The sequence below is a fragment of the Chionomys nivalis genome, chromosome 6 (assembly GCF_950005125.1).
Source record: "Chionomys nivalis chromosome 6, mChiNiv1.1, whole genome shotgun sequence".
In the NCBI taxonomy this organism is placed as follows: Eukaryota; Metazoa; Chordata; class Mammalia; order Rodentia; family Cricetidae; genus Chionomys; species Chionomys nivalis.
In genome coordinates, this window is record NC_080091.1 from 85,710,531 (window position 1) to 85,729,906 (window position 19,376).

Genomic DNA, 19,376 nt, shown 5'->3' on the forward strand with positions numbered 1-19,376 from the left:
CTGAATTATTTTAAGTCATCTTTATTGATGGCCAGACCAAGACCAGAATTTAACCTCCAAAAGGTATCTTCAAGCCCAAAATCAGAATATAGTTTTGAGGCAAAACCAACAAAGATACATCAATATTAGAAGAGGGTCAGAATAACCTTGAAATGTATTTCCTGGAAGAGCATGGTAGTTATTTTAGAGATAATTTGTCAGTTGTTTTAGTTAATACATCTAGATGATGGTAAAGGCCATGGAAATCACAAATGTGTTATGAGGGCTGCCATAACTGTTGGGAGAGGAAAAAATAGGACTGAGAACTGTCTAAGCAACCACAAAATGGAGTCAGAACTGCTCTCTTTTTCTGGTAGAGTTGGGTTCATTGTATCCTCAGGCCTTTTCCCTCTACTTTTTTTCTTTAAAGAAAATCTGACTCATCACTATTTATTTATTTATTTATTTATTTATTTATTTATTTTTTGTTTTTCGAGACAGGGTTTCTCTGTGGTTTTGGAGCCTGTCCTGGAACTAGCTCTTGTAGACCAGGCTGGTCTCGAACTCACAGAGATCCGCCTGCCTCTGCCTCCCAAGTGCTGGGATTAAAGGCGTGCGCCACCACCGCCCGGCGACTCATCACTTTTTAAACAGATCATTTTCTTGTTTTTTCTTTTCTTTTTCTTTTTGGACTGTAACTCAATGTCTGTTTCCTTCTGCATTACTTAAAAAAGCAATATATCTGAAAATTTATAATAAAACATAAGGCCTTCTATTTTCACCTGGTAAAAAGATTGATATTTCAGTGTTTGTCATTATTCTGAAGTTTAATACATTGATAGATTACTATGAGATATAATTATGTGAAAAAGTAAAGATTCAGAATTGTTAACCTTTAACTGTAAAATACGTAGATAAACTAAGTAGCCTAATATCTTCAAAAACAAGAAAGATAATCTTGCTGCACAGGATAAAAAGTGTTAGAATTTGATTGAATAGCCCTGCCCGTCATGTCCAGAGATCATATCCAATGTTTTTAAGAGCCCTATTCTCTTTTTTTCTTTTCTGAGTTTACAAAGAATTGGTAAATAGTCAAGCAGCATTTTACAGCAAGGAAAGCCATGGCTGCCACACAGGCCAGTAGGAATCCAATCACATCCAGAGAGTGGTACTGGTACCAGGTGAGGTTGTGTGCAAGTGGCCTCAGGTGCTTGGCCCCTTTGTGGCGCATGACAAACTCAACCCAGAAGACGGCTCTGTCCAGGGGTTTCATGGGCTGGTCATGGTGAATGGTTGACAGCCACATTGCATTCTCTTTATAACTAAAAGAAATATGATGGAAATTAACTTAGATAAAAAAATTAAAAACATACATGTATGTTTTCCCACAGGTAGTAAAGATGATTATACTAAATGTAGAAGGAAAATAAACTATTTTTTATCACTCATCATAAAAGAGGTCTTAGTATTCAGGCCAAAGCCTGGGCACAAAACGATGAATACAGATGAAAAAGATAGAAAAGTCCCAGTATTTGTAAGCAACAGACTTGGCCACTAAAGCCCTAAATATAATTAAAAAATAAGTAGAATGGGCCTGTTATTTGGGCGTTAAACTAGAGTTATCTGGTAAGTAATCATTAGTTTGCCAGGTGTGTAAATTTCATGTTAGTGTCAAGAGTTTAGAGACAGGAAGTAAATCTCTGTCTACTTATCACTGTGGTACCTGTGAGGACAAAGCTGTGGGGACTGGGACTGTTTTGGATTTTGTATTGACCATTTATCAGCAATTGATTATCACTATCTTTGTGGGCAGCTTGTTTTATTTAATTACTCTGATAGTTCTTTCCTGTCCTTTATACACCTCTTTGATAATTTGATTCCACTGGTAAATTATTATTATCTCACAGAAACTTTTTCCTTTTCCAGCTGAGGACATGGCTAATCCAGCCTGAATAATGTGTGCTATAGCATTACACGGTAGAATGGCAACAGAGGTAACATCCTTCCTTGATTTTATAAACATCATAGTGAGAGGATTTTTTTTCTCATGTGAGAATGGTAATCTTAATGAGTTTTATAACATAATACATTATTTTATCAAATAGAAAAAAACAAAGCATGTTTCAGAAAATCATCGTTTAAATAACCAATATCTCCTAAAATCTTAGAATTATTGTTTATAAATGTGTGCTTTTTATCACCTCTGTACAAATTGTTTTGTTTTTATTTAATATCAGTAAAGAAGAGGAAATATATTTAAAAAATTCTGATGAGAAGAGAGATGACATAATACAATTAATATTAATATATGTTCTGAAGATTTAAAAAGTGAGCTTTCCTACTTTGGATAGCTTATGTTTTAAATAAATGATTTCCAAGTTATAATTTTGAGGAGAATATTTTATCATTGTTTTCCAAATAATGCAAACAATCCCTGAAACCTAAAAATATGCACACATTGAAAAGTAGCACCATCTCTCTCCCGCTGGTGTTAAAGGGGTAAAATCTAAAGCCCTAGTTGTTTGCCATTTATGAGTAATGGAATCAAAATATTTTCCCAAAATACCTAGGGAGTATTAATTATTATTAAAATGAGAGTTTGATTGTGTCTGGCTCATTAAAAACATAATTCATTATAGGAGAATTTTTAAAAAGCAAACAATTAGATGCAAAATGAAGTTTTGTTAGCATTTGTTTCACTAAAATAAGGTTTTAAAAATATGCAATTATCCTAAAGAAAAGGTTATGTACTTTAAATATTCACAATTCACTTATCTATTTTTAAGATTTATTTTATATTTTGCATACATTAATGTTCTGTTCATTATGTGATGCCTGTTATGCATGGAGACAAGAAGAGGGTATCTAATATTCTGTAAATGGGATTATATAAGGCTTTGAGGACCCATGTGGGTCCTGGAGACAGACCAGGTCCTCTGGAAGAAAAGAAATTTTCTTAACCACCAAGACATATCTCAAATTTTGAGTTATTACATGATTTTCTCTACTGATGTCTAATGCTAAAAATCATAGCTGTGATAAAATGATTCAGTTTTACATTTTAAATTAATGTCTCTCATCATCAGTATCTTCCTGCTTCTTCTTGTAATATACCTCTAGTCAATTTTAGCGATTATTTGCATTGTACTTATGAGTTATTTCAAAATTTTATAATGTACTTCAAATTCTGGCAATTTTTTTCCACTGGAAAAAAACTAAGAGGAAAATTGTTCAAGGGTGGTAGTATACATTTATAACCTTAGCCCTCTGAAAGATGAAACAAGAAAATTGAAATCTTAAAAACATATCTCATCTTTATACGTAGTCAGACTCACCTAGGCAAAAACCCAGCGAACAATGAAAGTAATGTCCACTGTGACAATCATACTGACTTACATTTGTCATTATTATTTTTGTCTTTAACTGCCCTTTTGTTATTCAACAAGTAGGTAAGAAATAATGAATGTATAAATGAATAGCTAACTAAATAAAATGAAATAAAGACAGAGATCACTGGTAAAGCACATGCCTATCATGCAAAATCACTTTCAAAGTTAGGACAAATATGTCAGTAAATACATAGGTAAATATGGAAAAGGTTATACTCACAAAGGGTTGTTAATGACCGTCTTCAGTGCATTGTGCAAATCTGAACTGGACATAGTAGTGAATTCCAACCCAACAGCAACACCTTTGGCTCTCATGTGAGCAATGTTATCACGTTGTTCCCCAAATAAAGGGATGCCAACCATGGGGATCCCATGATGAATTGCCTCATAGACGCCATTGGCTCCACCATGAGTTACAAAAGCTTTAGTTTTGGGATGACCTAGCATCAAATGAAAGACAGTAAACACCATTAGAAAGCATAGAAAGGAAGCACAGAAAGTGGAAAGACTTTCTGAAAATATTATGTCTTGCTTCTGCATTTAAATTGCTTTTGTAGCAACAAGCACCTAAGTTCGCATACAACACAATGAAGAGTAGCAGCCATTGCAGGTGGCCAATGACTTGAAAAACAAAAACCTGCATATCAAATGAACACTCAGAAATCATTTAGCAGATAGAAGAAAAATACTGTGATAAAAGTTCAAAGTACATGTCAGAACATGTACTTTTAAAGAAACAGTGAGCCGAGCGGTGGTGGCGCACGCCTTTAGTCCCAGCACTCGGGAGGTAGAGGCAGGCGGATCTCTGGGAGTTCGAGGCCAGCCTGGTCTACAAGAGCTAGTTCTGGGACAGGCACCAAAGCTACAGAGAAACCCTGTCTCGAAAAACCAAAAAAAAAAAAGATAGTGTTTAAGGGAATAAGGGGCACATGTGAGTCACAGGAAGTATGCAATCACTTCATGATAAAGACTGTCAATTTTTAACCATTTATAAAAGAGTAATATTAAAACAGAATGAAGAATACTTCTTAATGATATTTGGAAAACCTTTACTTCGTTCAGAAAAAAAAAGTGTGATATGATAACTGAACTAAAGAAAAAGAGTTAAACTCTAGTAATTATAGAAAATTCTTCTGGAATATTAGATACAATTAAAGTATATACTTTAATTATGGTGTAGGCCTATATTTCTGTATGGCACAAGAGTCATAAGCCCAGTCTGAGGTGGTCATGAACTCTGCAGACAAGCTGTCTCTGTTTAACAATAGCCAGGATGTGCTGCTCCTAGTTTCTTTTGTTATAAATGTAGATTACCTGAGAAGAGATGTTGGCTGAAGCTGATGACTTAAGAGTTAAGAGGTTTGGTGCTTCCTTTGAAATTTGGAGGATGTCTTATAGAGACTCTAATTCATGGCCTACCTGACTGCTAGCATACAGGTAGATGCTGACGAGACTTGAGTCCATGAACCTGGTTGCCTAGAAGACAGCCTAATGTGTTTTCCTGCTCTATCGATGTGATGATATATAAAGTGTTTGAAGAATAAACGAGAGATCTTTGGAGAGAGATCTTGCCCTTTCATGATGACTGTGTAAGCTGCATCGGTTTATTCCTCGCGACTCCATTCCAGTCCAGTTAGGAAATCTGTGTTGGATCCACACGGCCTCCAACATTATGGTCAGGAATATTACTATAATAGTAAGAAATGTATACTCTATTCACATTAAAACAAAAAATTTACATATTGATTTTCCTTTGAATTTTCTATGACAAAACTCAGCTGCTTCCTGATGTGCTGTCTATCTATGAGATTGTAATTCACTCATCATTCCAGTGTTCTGGTCTTACCAAGAAGATCATTCTGGGGGATCCACTCATACACACGAGTATTGGGTCCTAAATTTTTTGGTTTCTTGCCTTCAAATCTCCATAGAACCTGTTAGTTGTAAGACAATGCTGTATTACAGAAGCCAAGCTTTAAAATGTAGTTTTTAAATTTAGAGACTAAATAACTGAATACTTTCCATAGGGCTGGTGAGAAAACCAAAGAAGAGAAACTGAGTAGTGAGAATTATAAAAAGACTGTAACAAACAGTATATTCCCTATGCTTGTTTTCACATTCATTCAAGTTTATTTTAATGTAATCATAATTCCCCAAACATAAGTTAGACAAATGCTATTGTATTAGTGCACTTATTAAGTAAAATTTACCTCTTCCCTGAATTATCTTTACCATGCACAGAGTCCTCAGACAGTCTTCAAGAAGAAAGAGCAAGTGACTTGGAAGAATACTTTTATTCTTTATACTCCTGCCAGCATTATTTCCAGAACACTGTAGTTTTACACTTCTAAACTAGTTAATGCAATTTAGGGTGTAATAATACTAAGTTTCTGCAATTAGATCTTCTAAGACTTTATAGGCTCAGGACATAATAGGCTCCACATTTGACCTCACCTTTTGTGGAATTTGTGCAAGGGCTGATGCAATTGCCATGGCCTTTTCTTCTGTCATGTTGCTGACCATTGACCCCAGAGAAAATACCACAACACCATGTTCTCCAGAACTCTGGACAAAGTCTTCTATTTCCTTTGAAGACAGAATTTGTTTCAGCATCAATAACAATGGCAGGGGAAGTACTATGGAGAAAATGCTATGAAAATATTTTAATTGAAAATCAAATATTAGTAGAAATTAGTAGAGGTATAATGAAAGGTAAAATACAGATAACACAAAACTTTCCTTCTTACATAGTTCTTAAATAAGTGTTAAAAAGGACTGTAGGTAGAACAATTCTAATGTTGTATATATAAAAATATGTAAGTTATTTAATTTAAACTCTTGCTTAGCTTATTTAATGTTACCAGAGATTCTTAAGATTTAAGGTATTATATGCACATATATAAGTTACATGATAACTTGTAAAGTTGTTAGGATATTTGCAGTGTTTACATCACAATAACTGATGCACATAGTGACTGTGAATTCTGATTACTTGGTATGGATGTAAGACAATATGCTGTATAGTGATAGAGATGCTCATTGTTATGACTCATCACTCAACTTCCAAGATTTTATTTTGCTTGAGAAAAGGAAGGCATTCACTGAGCATCTGAAAAGCTCTGAGTAACAGCTATTTGTGGAGAAGGCAGAAATATTTAACATAGAATTTGACTTCACAATAGCTTACAGGGAGCCAAATCTTGATTATGAAACATAGCAGTATTTTATTAATTATTGTCATAGACTATGACTCATTGCTTTGTCTTCTTTTCCTACTTTATTCAATGATAATAATACTGTAAGTTTCCCTTTACTGGAATTTCAATACTCCAGGTAACCGAATATTTCCTGCAACAACTAATATAATATTGGGTCAATCTATGGACTTTGAAAAGTTATTATGGATAGCCTTATGAATTTAAATTGAAGAGTAGTATTTGGTTTTGTTCAATAAAAGGTTATAATTCTATTAGCAGGAAGAATTCTTTTATAAATTAAATTTAGTGATTGTCTTCACTGAAAATAATAATTATTATTAGGTTTTCACATGGAGTGCGTATTTTTCTCTGTGGTCATTTTATTACTTAGCTGTGATGTCAAGAGAAACACTACTCAAAAAAAAGCTTTAGTGTGGTGGTTCTCAACTTGTGAGTTGTGATTTGTTTGAAGTGGCCTGTCAAGACTATCAGAAAACACATATTTCCAATGGACTTAGGAATTGAGACACCACTCCTCAATCCAGTTCCAGACAGGTCAAACCACGTGCAGATATGCTCACAAATAAGTACTCAGAACTGTATTAAAGGGTCTTTCTCAGGCGGGTTGAGAATCACTCTATCCTAAGGCTTGGCATAGACCTTAAAAATATACATCAGTAATATAAATCTTCCAGTTTGTATCCTAAGGAGCAAAGCTAAGAGCTCAATGATGAATGCTTTAAATTGCAGAGTGTAAGTAGGAAATACTAGTTTTGCACAAAATGTTACTGAAACCATTTGTAGCCAATGTATCTTCATTTGAGCCAAAATTCTAGTGAAGTACTTTCCATCTCCATCTTACTGTCTAGATGTATACAATTACTTTGAAACGAATCTGTAAGATAGTGTTCTATGATTATATTTGAAAATATAACAATATTATGGAATACTTTTTCTACTGAACAAGATACTTAAAGTATCTTCAAATAGATTAATTACTGTCAAATAAGTATTATAATTTGAAGATAAATTGGTTCCCAAAGGATCAGTGCTAAAAGATTTGGTTCCAGATAATTGCAAATGTTTGAAAATTTCTAAAAACTTTAAGAGGAAACCTAAATAGAAGAAATATGTAATTGGAAATATGCATCTCTTGGGTGCTGTATATTGCTCAACCCCAACTTTACTTGCTGTGTTCTATAGAATGAGTAGCTTCTGCCATATACTTCTTTGATGTTCAGTAATTCCAACTTCTCTTAGCATTGTAATCTTTCCTTTAATACCAGTTTCCGTAAAGATTCTGTTAAGTGATAAATCTTTTCTTTCCTAAGGAGCTTTATGACAGGGGTGGTTGGCAGAAGCCATGTCTACGCTGTCTATCCACACTTCAGACCCTTATATTGGGGTGTCTTAACTACTTTACAGTTTTTTAATGATGAGTGAAGCTTTCCAGCATGATGAATTGAACTGATTTAATATTGCTGATTCTTCTGTATATTTTCAAGGTTTCTGTTTTTTCCCTAATTGTAAAAATGCAAAAACATGCGGCCCTATAACAATTTATCTTTTTCATTGGTAGGACTCAATACCTCACTTCATATATCTTTTTTCACTGAAAGAACTGAAGCAATGAATTTGATCAATTTCCATTGAAAATAAAATAAAATGAAATCAAATTAAAGCAAACAAAAAAGCGCTTATTTACCTTGGGCAAGGGTTTGCTAGGTTTACAGTGATGTCCTCCAATAAAATCAACATTCGGTAAGATTGGGCGAGGAAACTCCAAATCCCAGTAGGACCTAGTAAGCCACATTTCTGCTTTCTTCATCATTTCAGCTAATGTAGTAGGTCTTCCTAAATAGAGAAAATGAGGTGGTCAGGGAAAGGAAGAGAAGAGAGGAAATGATGGCAAGGTTGTCTTCAGAATATACTAAGTTTTCCTGAAAAGTGTTAAAATAATTTGTGCTCAATTATGTAGAAAATGTGCATTTATAAACAAAATATTTATTCAAGTTGAACATAATTTATGTGTGTAATTTATATGACTTATACCATAAGTTAATATATGTGTTGTAGGCAAACTCAAAATTCGATGTCTCTAGCTACCTCAGTAAGGAGCCTTCAGAGACTCATTAAGATAAGCCTCCAAAGAATTAAGTCAGCACTTCCTTCCTCCTTAAAGATTTTAATGCATTAGGTAAATATATAAACAAATACTCAAGTTCCAGACAAAATAAAACCACCACAGCCATAGACAAAACTTGCCCCAGCAATCCTCACCCTATTTCTGAAACATAACCAGCAGCTCCTTGGTTTTCAAAGTGATTTCTGAATTTGATGCCTGTGTGAATTCATGATCCCCAGTACTACCTGTACTTTATAGTAAGAACTTACTAGTTCTTAATATGCTCCTACTTTTATGTCAAGAACTTAATAGTGTTTACTTATTATATAAAAATTAGCCATAACACCTAGAAAATGTACAGAAATTATGAGAATAAAAATTTATATTCACCATTAATAGGAATTACCTCTTTTAAAGAGAAAAACTTAGACTTAAAGAAATGGCAAGCAAATTCATAAACAGCCATATTTTAGAAGATTTGATATATTGAGATAGTTAAAAGCAAAGGAACTTGTAAAGGAATACAGAGTCATTAGAAACCTCAATTAAATTTTTCGAGTCTGTGTTTAAACAGACTATCACAGAGTAAATCCTTCAGGACATATATGAAATTCTTAAATAAGAAAATTGTCCACATAAGATCATCATTAGACTAATTTATGTCACTCTCTGTTCTACATATGCTAAGATTATTTCCTTTATACATGGTAAATACTGAGCAAAATAAATAGGTAATGGCTTATGGCAACCCTGCAAGTTTCACTTGATCACATGACCTCCTTGGTCATTTGTGTACTAAGTAATTCTATCTGATCAATGATATCCGAGTGCCCACTTGTTGTGAAAACATAATATTACAAATCATTTATTAAATGCACCTGTAAAAGACAAATGCATCTTATTTTAGAGGCATATAAGAATAGATAAATGTAATGAAACTTAGTCCCCCTCATCTAAAGATAAAAAAGTTAATTAACTTACCCAAAATTTCAGTGTAAAACAGACTCCATTTCTTCTCAGTAAATGGCTCGAACCAAAAGTCAAAATAAAGCATGCACATCATGTTTTCGACCCTCTCCATGAATGTCATTTGACCACTTAATCCTGACATAATAATAGGTACATAGGAAGGAGGGAAGATAAGACCCCCACTATTCTTTTCTATTGCATAGCCAGGAAAATAGCGAATGCTGTACACAAAGGGTATTTGGAGTATTTCAGCTATCAGCTCACCGCACGGACCATGTGGATCTGAAAGAAGGACATCAAACTTTGATTCTTGTAGCTTTGTCATAAGAGGCTTGTTCAAAACAGCTTCTTTACAAAGATTTAGCCACAGATCAGAATATTGCCTATACACTTCATCAAGTGATGGAAAATATCTCAAGCATGTATCTCTTGGTACTTCATTCATCCAGCCAATGACCCACTGTGTATAAAAAATTTCCAGATCATCTTTACTAATAGATGTAGGAAATGTGTCAAATTTAAGATCAGGTGATTTCTGGGGATCAAGAAAGATGGAAGCTGAAGGTCTCAGAACAGTCACTTCATGACCCCTCTGTGCAAGTTCATCCAGTATTATCTTTAGATTCATCCAGTGACTGAATTCCATTGGCCATACCAACACCTTCCCACAATTTCCATGTATAAAGTAGCAACTCAACTGCAAGAACAGCAGAACAGACATCCACTTCACAGACTAATTGTGGAGGTCTCAACTAGAACACAAAGCATAGAAACACAAAAAAGAAAACATAGAAAATAATTATTTCTAAGCTACAGTTTGGACCTGTAAAACCTCCCAAACTAAATAATCAAAATGTGGTGTGGAACAATTGTATTCTGTCAATTATATTTTAAAGAAACACTGATTGGCCAGTAGTCAAGCAGGAAATATAGGTGGGACAACCAGACAGGAAGTAGAGGCATATCAAAGAGAACAGAAGTATTCTGGGAAGAAGGAAGTTTTTTTCTGCAGTTCTGAGCCCTCCACAGAAGAAGCAAGATGGGACTGCCTCGTTGAAAAAGGTACCAAACTATGTGGCTAGCATAGATAAGTATAATGGGCTAATATAAGTTATAAGTGTTAATAAGAAGCCTGAGTTCATGGGCCAATCAGTTTATAGTTAATGTAGACCTCTGTGTGATTTCTTTGGGACTTAATGATTGTGGGGACCAGCCAGGACAGAAACTCAGACAACAAAAATAAAATGAGGTATCTCTCATTTGGGGGCAATAAAACTTGAGTTAGCTGGTAATCAATTATTAATAGGCAAGATATGCAAAGTTCACAATTCAGAGATAGGAGAAAAATCCCTATCAAGTTCCCAGTGTGGTGCTTATGAGGGCAAAGATGAAAATGAGTTGGAATTTACTAGGAGTTTGTACTGACCTCTTACTACTGATTAATTTTTATAACTATAAATGTGCATGACTATATTATTTACCATAAGAGAGACTGATTATGACCTACTGCTTAACAATAACTGTCTATCATTGTTGGACAATTTTTTAAGAAGCAAAGAAAAATGAATTGAAATGTCAATATGAGTCAAGCTTCCATACATAGCCAGACACTTTGTAAGACACAAAACAAGCAAAAACAAAATACAAACAAAACAAACAAATAAAACCACCAAAGTTTACTTGTGGTGCTCCGTCATACTCTCATTTAACTCTGCACTTATCTTTGCTTTCACTCGTACTTCTGCTTTCTATTTATTAAGGTAAGAACTAAACAATTAAGATCACACAACACACACACACACAAATTTTTTCCAACTGGGCTTGCAATGTTTTCTATAATAAACAAAGACCATCTAACAAGAACCTTAACACCAGCCATGAAAGCCCCTGTGAGTCATGAGCCTGAGTTGAACAAGATACTCTCTAAACGTTACAGGCTATTGTTACTGCCCTTGGTTGTCTCATGGATGTGTATCCCTGGCGATGAATACATCATGTACTTCAGAGACTGGGTCTAGAGAGCCCTGAGCTGAAACTGATGGGAAAGTCTCCTCTATGAGCCTTAGCTTTTATGATACCAGAAGGCCCCATGCAAGCTTCCAATGGAGGGAGGCAACCAACAATCCTACCCAGATATGATGCCTGTGAACCCTAACAATAGCGAGTGTGGCAGGATAACACTAAGGGTGTAATAGTGACATGCATGCCTCGGTAGAGACTGGCCAACAGCTCTCTAATCAGACTTAAAGTCCACTCAATAAGAAAGAAATCATGCCAGATACTGAAAGCAAACTCCCTGCTATCCTGACCACAACCCCTACTCAGCAATGTTCTCTGAGCCTTAGGTAAGGAGTTAACTATTTTGTAGTTATACCCCTTGGGACTGTAATTCATAACTCTGCATTGTATTGGTTGTAGTTTTCTAACACCCTGGGCTTTTTAAACCAAAAATATCTTTTTGAAAATTTTATTGATGTGTTCTGTCTTTACATCATTTTCATCCATCCTGCACGCCATCCAGTTCCTTCTATAACCTTCTCAACTCCTAAAATTTATGACTTCTTCTTTGCTCTCTCTCATATATATTTGTGTGTGTGTGTGTGTGTGTGTGTGTGTATGTATGACCTATTGAGTTCTTTTAATTTTGCTCAATCTGCTCATGTTTTTGGATGAACCACTTGACTTCACAATAATTTTGTAGTTAATTTTAGTATTGTTTTTAGATACAGACTTGTTAATTTTTATTTCTAAAAGTTTACTTGCAATCATAGTTATTATACTACCTAAATTTTTAGGTCAATTGTGAAATTATATTAAACTCTTCAAATTTTTCATTATAATTAAATATATAGTAGTTTAAAAATTCATAACAAATTTATATTTTCATATTATCATTAAAGTGGGAAATATATCAGGTAGGCAAAGTTGGATAAATGTATGCAGATCAATAAATTTAATTCACTTCATCAACAGAATGAAGAAAAAAGACCTATAATCATATCAAAAGATAATAAAAGTAATTTACTTACATTTTCATAAGTAATGTAAAATTTCAGAAAAGTAGATGTAGAAGAAATACACGTTCATGTATTTGAAGCTATATATGACAAATGTACATTTTACATCTCTCCAAATGGGTAAAAGCTAAACACTTTCCTCAAAGAACATGCAAAAGGCAAGTATGTCCCTGGTCACTCCTCTTATTCTCTATAAAGTGAACAAAGTCATGTGCTGAACAATAAGGTATTGTAAATAATAAAGGGCATCCAGCTGGGAAGAGAGACATCCAAATTATTCCTATGTGGTAGTATATAGATTCCAGGTATTGAAGCAAAGCTAAAATCTTTAACTAGCAACATTACGTCAGTTTGACAGAATACCTGGCAGAAACATTTGTTTCTAAAGTCAGATACTTTTAGTTTAATGTTTATAACCACATTTCTCAGCCCTGCTTAATTTGTGCCCCTTGTGAAGCAGAAAGCAATGGCATCAGAATCATGCCTTAGAGTCAGCACAATGTTGTGCCCAGATTATGACCCCCAGAGAAACCACCAGAAACCAGAGAAGTCCAGACTGATACAGCAAGATTTATTGTTATTGCCAGCTAGCTTGGAACTCCTCTCCAGCATTCGTCACAGCAAGGCAAGGAGGAGTTAGAGTTCTTCTGTGGGGTTAGCTTTTTAAAAGGCAAAAACTGTAAGCCCTTCAGGGTGATCAGAGGTTTTGGTGCAATTTTTATTTTTACTTCTTGAAGATCTTTGCTTTTTCCCATCCTGATTTGTCAGTTTGTTTTGTCTTTAGAGTCAGGTTACACTGTCCCTGAATCAGGGCACCTTGTGGTTTATCAGTCACCACCAGATAGTCAGGCATCCTGACTCTTGTGCTTTAGAATTTCCCGAGAAGAGACAGAGGCAGGGGTGGGGAGGAGGTGGGGGGGCAGCATCAGCTCTAGGAACATGAAGTTAGTCTGGGGTTTTTGATTTTAAAACACTCTGCCAGGAAATTCCTTTGAGAATAAGGGGTGAGGGTCTTACAACACCTCATGTTATATAAAAGAAGAGTAAGGGTGTCAAACTAGAAGATATAAAATATAAACCCTAAAGACCAGATCATTTTTTACTCCCTTCAGCTGGGCTTCCCCAGCCTACACTTTCCAGAATCTCTCCAAATAACATTGCCATCTAGGGACAATGTAATGATTAGCAAAACTCTGACTAACCTATATGTCAGAAAATATAGGTATTTTCTCTGTAGAAACTTGTATTTTAACAGATGATGCTCATATCCTCAATGCACTTGGTTAATAAATAAGAGTTTGGAAATTGGCCAACAGCATATTAAAATTTAGCGGTGTGTATTTCGTCAAATAAAACACTTCAAGGTAATGAAAAACTTAAGTGCAATACCTCAAACTGTGTAACTACAAGAATTTACAGGAAGAAATACTTCAAGGTATTGACCTGATTCTTCATGCTTTTTCTGTTGTTGCTGTGAAACAGAATGACAGAAAAGGAAGTTGGGGAGGAAAGGGTTTGTCTTACACATCCCTATCATTGTTCAACAAAAGAGTCAGGACAGGAACTCAAACAGGAGCAGAGCTGAAGGCAGGAGCTCACTCAGAGGCCATGGAGGGAGTGCTGCTGAAAGGCTTGCTCCCCATGGCTTGCTCAGTCTGATTTCTACAGAACCCAGGACCACCAGCACAGGGATTGCACCACCTACAAGTGACTGGGCCTGTTTGTGATCTAACAAATAAAGGTTGCTTGAAGATCAGAGTGCAAAGCTAAGTCATTAGTTAGGCACAGAGGCCAGTAAGTGGTGGCATGTACATTTAATCTCAGGACTCAGGAGGCAGAGACAGACAGATCTCTGTGAGTTCAGGGCCACCCTGGACTGTACAAGATTGATTAAATCTAAGAGAAACAGAGTCAGGCGGTAGTGGCTCACACCTTTAATAGCAGCACTCGGGAGATGGAGACAGGAAATGATGTGTCTGGTTGAAGAGATGAATATAAAGTGGGAGGAAATGAAGTTCAGGATTCAGTCTGAGCTTTCCTATTGAGGACATTTAGTTTGAGGACTTGTACAGGCAGGATAACCCATTTGGACTGAGGATTTTGTAGAGTTAAAACTTAGTGGATTGTTGCTCAGTTTCTCTGATCTTTCAGTTTTCAGGGGTTTTATTATTAACAGCAAATAGAATTTGCATTATATATGGTGCTTAACATTGTTGTAATAAGCGGCAGGGGCTGCGTCCCCGGCACCCGGCCGCCCGCATGGCTTAGCTTATGCCCCGAAATAATTACACGGAAACTGTATTCTTTTAATCACTGCCTGGCCCATTAGTTCCAGCCTCTTATTGGCTAGCTCTTACATATTGATCTAACCCATTTCTAATATTCTGTGTAGTACCACGAGCTGGCTTACCAGGAAAGATCTTAACCTGCGTCTGTCTGGAGTGGGAGAATCATGGCAACTCCTTCACTCGGCTTCTTTCTCCCAGCATTCTCTCTGTTTACTCCACCCACCTAAGGGCTGGCCTATAAATGGGCCTAGGCAGTTTTCTTTATTAGTTAACCAATGAAAGCAACAGATAAAATACAAGAACCACCTCCATCATTTCCCCTTTTTCTGTTTAAACAAAAAAGAAAGGCTTTTACTTTAACATAGTAGGATTACATATAGCAAAACAGTTATCGAGCAAGAATTACAGTTATAATATTTATATCTATTTTATCATAATTAAGGAAAACTATAACTATCTATCCATTTTTTAACTCCATCAAAGACTCCAGAAGGATATAATATTACCTAAGTAAACAAGAAATAAGAAACTTTAAACTTTAGAAATGACAGAGACATCTCATTGCCTGGACAGTCACCCAAAGTTCTTTTGTACCGTTGGGGCATCCATCTTTGGCCTACAGGCCCATAGTATCCAGCAGACACATTTTCATGAAGCAGGAAATTTTAAAGACAGTTCAGTCACTATCTGCTGTGTCCTGCAGAATGTCTCACAGACTCTTTCATGAGTCAGGAACCCCGAAAGATCATCTCACCTTTAGGCAAGTTCAGCAGTCCTCTCTCTGCGGGTTCTTTGTGTCCAGATTATGCAACAGTCCAGGCAAGAGCAGTTTCTTGCTCAAATGGCTATCAAACTCCATAAGGATCCTCTTCGATGCCCATCTTCCTCTTGAAGTAGATTGGTGCTGACAGGAGCAGATGTGTCTCATTGTCATGAAAAGCCCTAAGTTATTAAAATATTTTAAATGCCATGTTCTGTAGTCTTTGAAAGATATGAAGAATGCTTATCTAATTGAAATATATCTCTATATATCTAGAAAATCTAACTAACATGACTACAAGCTTGACTATTATTAATGATTATCCATTAACAACCTATATTTCCTATTTTACATTACATTTTTAAATGAACTACATAATCACAATACCTTAATCAAGATTAGAAATATGCATATACATATAACAAAATTGACCTTCAAATCCACACCAATGTAAATTATTTATATCTATATCATTGGGCGCCACTCTGTTGTAATAAGCGGCAGGGGCTGCGTCCCCGGCACCCGGCCGCCCGCATGGCTTAGCTTATGCCCCGAAATAATTACACGGAAACTGTATTCTTTTAATCACTGCCTGGCCCATTAGTTCCAGCCTCTTATTGGCTAGCTCTTACATATTGATCTAACCCATTTCTAATATTCTGTGTAGTACCACGAGCTGGCTTACCAGAAAAGATCTTAACCTGCGTCTGTCTGGAGTGGGAGAATCATGGCGACTCCTTCACTCGGCTTCTTTCTCCCAGCATTCTCTCTGTTTACTCCACCCACCTAAGGGCTGGCCTATAAATGGGCCTAGGCAGTTTTCTTTATTAGTTAACCAATAAAAACAACAGATAAAATACAAGAACCACCTCCATCATAACATGGGGCTGAAATCTCCACAGAAGGCCTGAAAAAGCTTTATAAAGGATTCTAAACACATGAGAATGGAGTCCTGCATGAATTCTTGGTAGCCGCCTTTTCTCCAGTGGGCTCTGTTTGCTAGTGTTGAGCAGAGACATGGTTGCTGTAAGAGCTGGCTTTCAGGCTCGGTGCTAGAGGCAAAAACAGGCAGCTCTTTTAACAGGTAAAACTACAAAACACCTAAATGGTATTTGTGAACAGCACACTACTTGATGGCAGCGCAGACTCAGAAACATCCCAGAGTTGGAGTGGTAAACGTGGCTCCCACCAGTACCTCTGACAGGAAGATAAACTTTCAGCCTGATGAAGGTTAATATTCAGGAGGATGCTTATATGTTTTTCTTTGGGTTCACCTTCTTATTTAGCTTCTCTAGAATCACGAATTATAGTCTCAATGTCCTTTATTTATGGCTAGAAACCAAATATGAGTGAGTACATCCCATGTTCCTCTTTTTGGGTCTGGCTTAACTCACTCAGGATAGTGTTTTCTATTTCTGTCCATTTGTATGCAAAATTCAAGAAGTCATTGTTTTTTACTGCTGAGTAGTACTCTAATATGTATATATTCCATACTTTCTTCATCCATTCTTCCATTGAAGGGCATCTAGGTTGTTTCCAGGTTCTGGCTATTACAAACAATGCTGCTATGAACATAGTTGAGCATATACTTTTGTTGTATGTTAGGGCATCTCTTGGGTATATTCCCAATAGTGGTATTGCTGGGTCGAGAGGTAGGTTGACGTTTGGATGCTCACCTTAATAGACCTGGATGGAGGTGGGTGGTCCTTGGACCTCCCACAGGGCAGGGAAACCTGCTTGCTCTTTGGGCTGAGGAGGGAGGAAGTCTTGATTGGGGGAGGGGGGGAATGGAAGGTGGTGGCGGGGAAGAGGCAGAAATATTTAATAATTAAATAAATTAATTAATAAAAAAAGAATAAAATGTACCTATTAATAGCAAAAAAAAAAAAGACAAACTCTCAGAAAGTTAAGGAATGGGGCAGAGCCAGCTACCAAAGCCACAGCTTTGGTCTTAGCCATGACTCTCAGCAGTTTAAAGACTCCTATGGTGAGGAAAAGACAAAGATAGGCAGTAAAAGTAAAAAAAAAGGATATGCAGATAAAAACCTATAAATGGTTTACAGTGTTTAAAAATATACACAAACTTGGGAAAGTGAAGAGAAGGTATAGACAGTTGTTAAAAAGAAATATAAAGTTTTAAAATAAAATAGAGTCTTTGAAAAGGGAGTAAATTAATAAAATAAAGGCACATAAAGATGAAAAATACAAAAAGTCTGGATACTATATGTTATTGTGTTATCTCTGAATTGTTTGATTGCTGAGGACGGAGCAACAGCTGATAAGAGATATTTGACTATAAGCTTTGCTGGATTAATCCGAACTATATATTTTGAAAATGCCTTATTTTAAAAATTTAAATCAAAAATATGCTACTTTGGAGAAGAGGTTCTGTTTTTATTTTCAAAAGAAATAAAACACTCTGGATTCATTCTGGGTTAAGAAAAATCAGGTTTGATCAAGGAAGACCCCCTGAAAAGTCCCTGAAAAAGTGGAGAGCCCAGATGATCCAATGTACCTCTGTTGCAGTTTCCTCTGAGTTCTACATCCAGAACAGCTTCAAGGCTGCTGGCTGAGATAATCCAGCCTTGCAGAATTCTCCAGAATTCTTAATAAAGTCTCTGGGGTTTTTATTAAGACCAGTTAAAATTTGCATTACACTAGGCCCTCCCTATCAATCACTAATTAAGAAAATACCCTACAGGCTTGTCTACAGGTCAATTTCATGAAGGCATTTTCTTAATTGGGGTTCCCTCCTGTCATATGACTGTAACTTGTATCAATTTTATATAAAGCTAGTCAGCATACCTGGAAGGCATATTTATGAGTATGAATCTGGAAAATAGCAGAGAGAGCAAGAGTATGCAATTTTACCACTCCTCCTTAAAAAAAAAAAATAAGAGCTTCTGTACCACAAAAGGAACAGGAGCACTGCAAAATGCCAGATCTGAAGCTGACAGCCAGAAAGCAATTGATTTACAAATGGTAAATATCTGTGTTTAGCTGGACCAATGTCACCTGGCATTGCCTCAAGGAGTTAAATGAAGCCAGTTGGAAGGGCCACTGCAAAACTGAGGCTATGTCAATTATATTGAGAGTAATCAGACTTTTTATACTTTTAAGAGAAACAGAACATAATGGGAATTGCCAGGATCAATACAATTGTAGTTGTCAGGATACAGAGAAGTTTGCAAGCCACACAGGGAATACGAGAACAATGCCTAAGCCAATTTTCCTGCCAAGTGTTCATGCTCCCTTTACTGCTAAAGGAACAATACAGAGAAACACAAAGCAGCCTGAACACTTCACGTGCATTGGTCTCTCAGGAACTGAAAGGCACATTGTGTCTCAGAGATCATGGACCTGAACAACTTAGGCTGCATGCTTCTCAAGGAGAAAATAATCATCAGTTTCACCAAGTTACAAACCCTGTGATCTATAACAGAGACCTGCCTATAAGATATACTGGTCCAGCCATGGCACAAATGTTATGGGAGTAATCAACCACTCTTTAATTGTATATAAAGGCTACTCCTTGAGATGAATCCAATACCTGGCACTGATAAAAATGGCCAACAATCTGAGAATAGGTAGGCATGGAAGCAGTAGAAAATTTACTACTGTTATTCTACTAGTGGAATGTGGAAACAAAATG

The 19,376-nt window shown here is 36.1% G+C and overlaps 1 protein-coding gene across 1 annotated transcript; it reads right to left on the bottom strand.

Annotated features, from left to right (window-relative positions):
- Nucleotides 1-1,024: 1,024 nt before the first annotated feature.
- LOC130876369 (UDP-glucuronosyltransferase 2B15-like) lies at nt 1,025-12,164 on the bottom strand. Its single transcript, XM_057772882.1, has 8 exons — nt 12,150-12,164; nt 10,083-10,392; nt 9,672-9,731; nt 8,271-8,419; nt 5,823-5,954; nt 5,215-5,302; nt 3,589-3,808; nt 1,025-1,301 (listed from the first exon to the last, which is right to left on the bottom strand). Exons 1-8 carry the CDS (start codon nt 12,162-12,164, stop codon nt 1,025-1,027), a joined length of 1,251 nt encoding a protein of 416 aa, XP_057628865.1.
- Nucleotides 12,165-19,376: the final 7,212 nt, after the last annotated feature.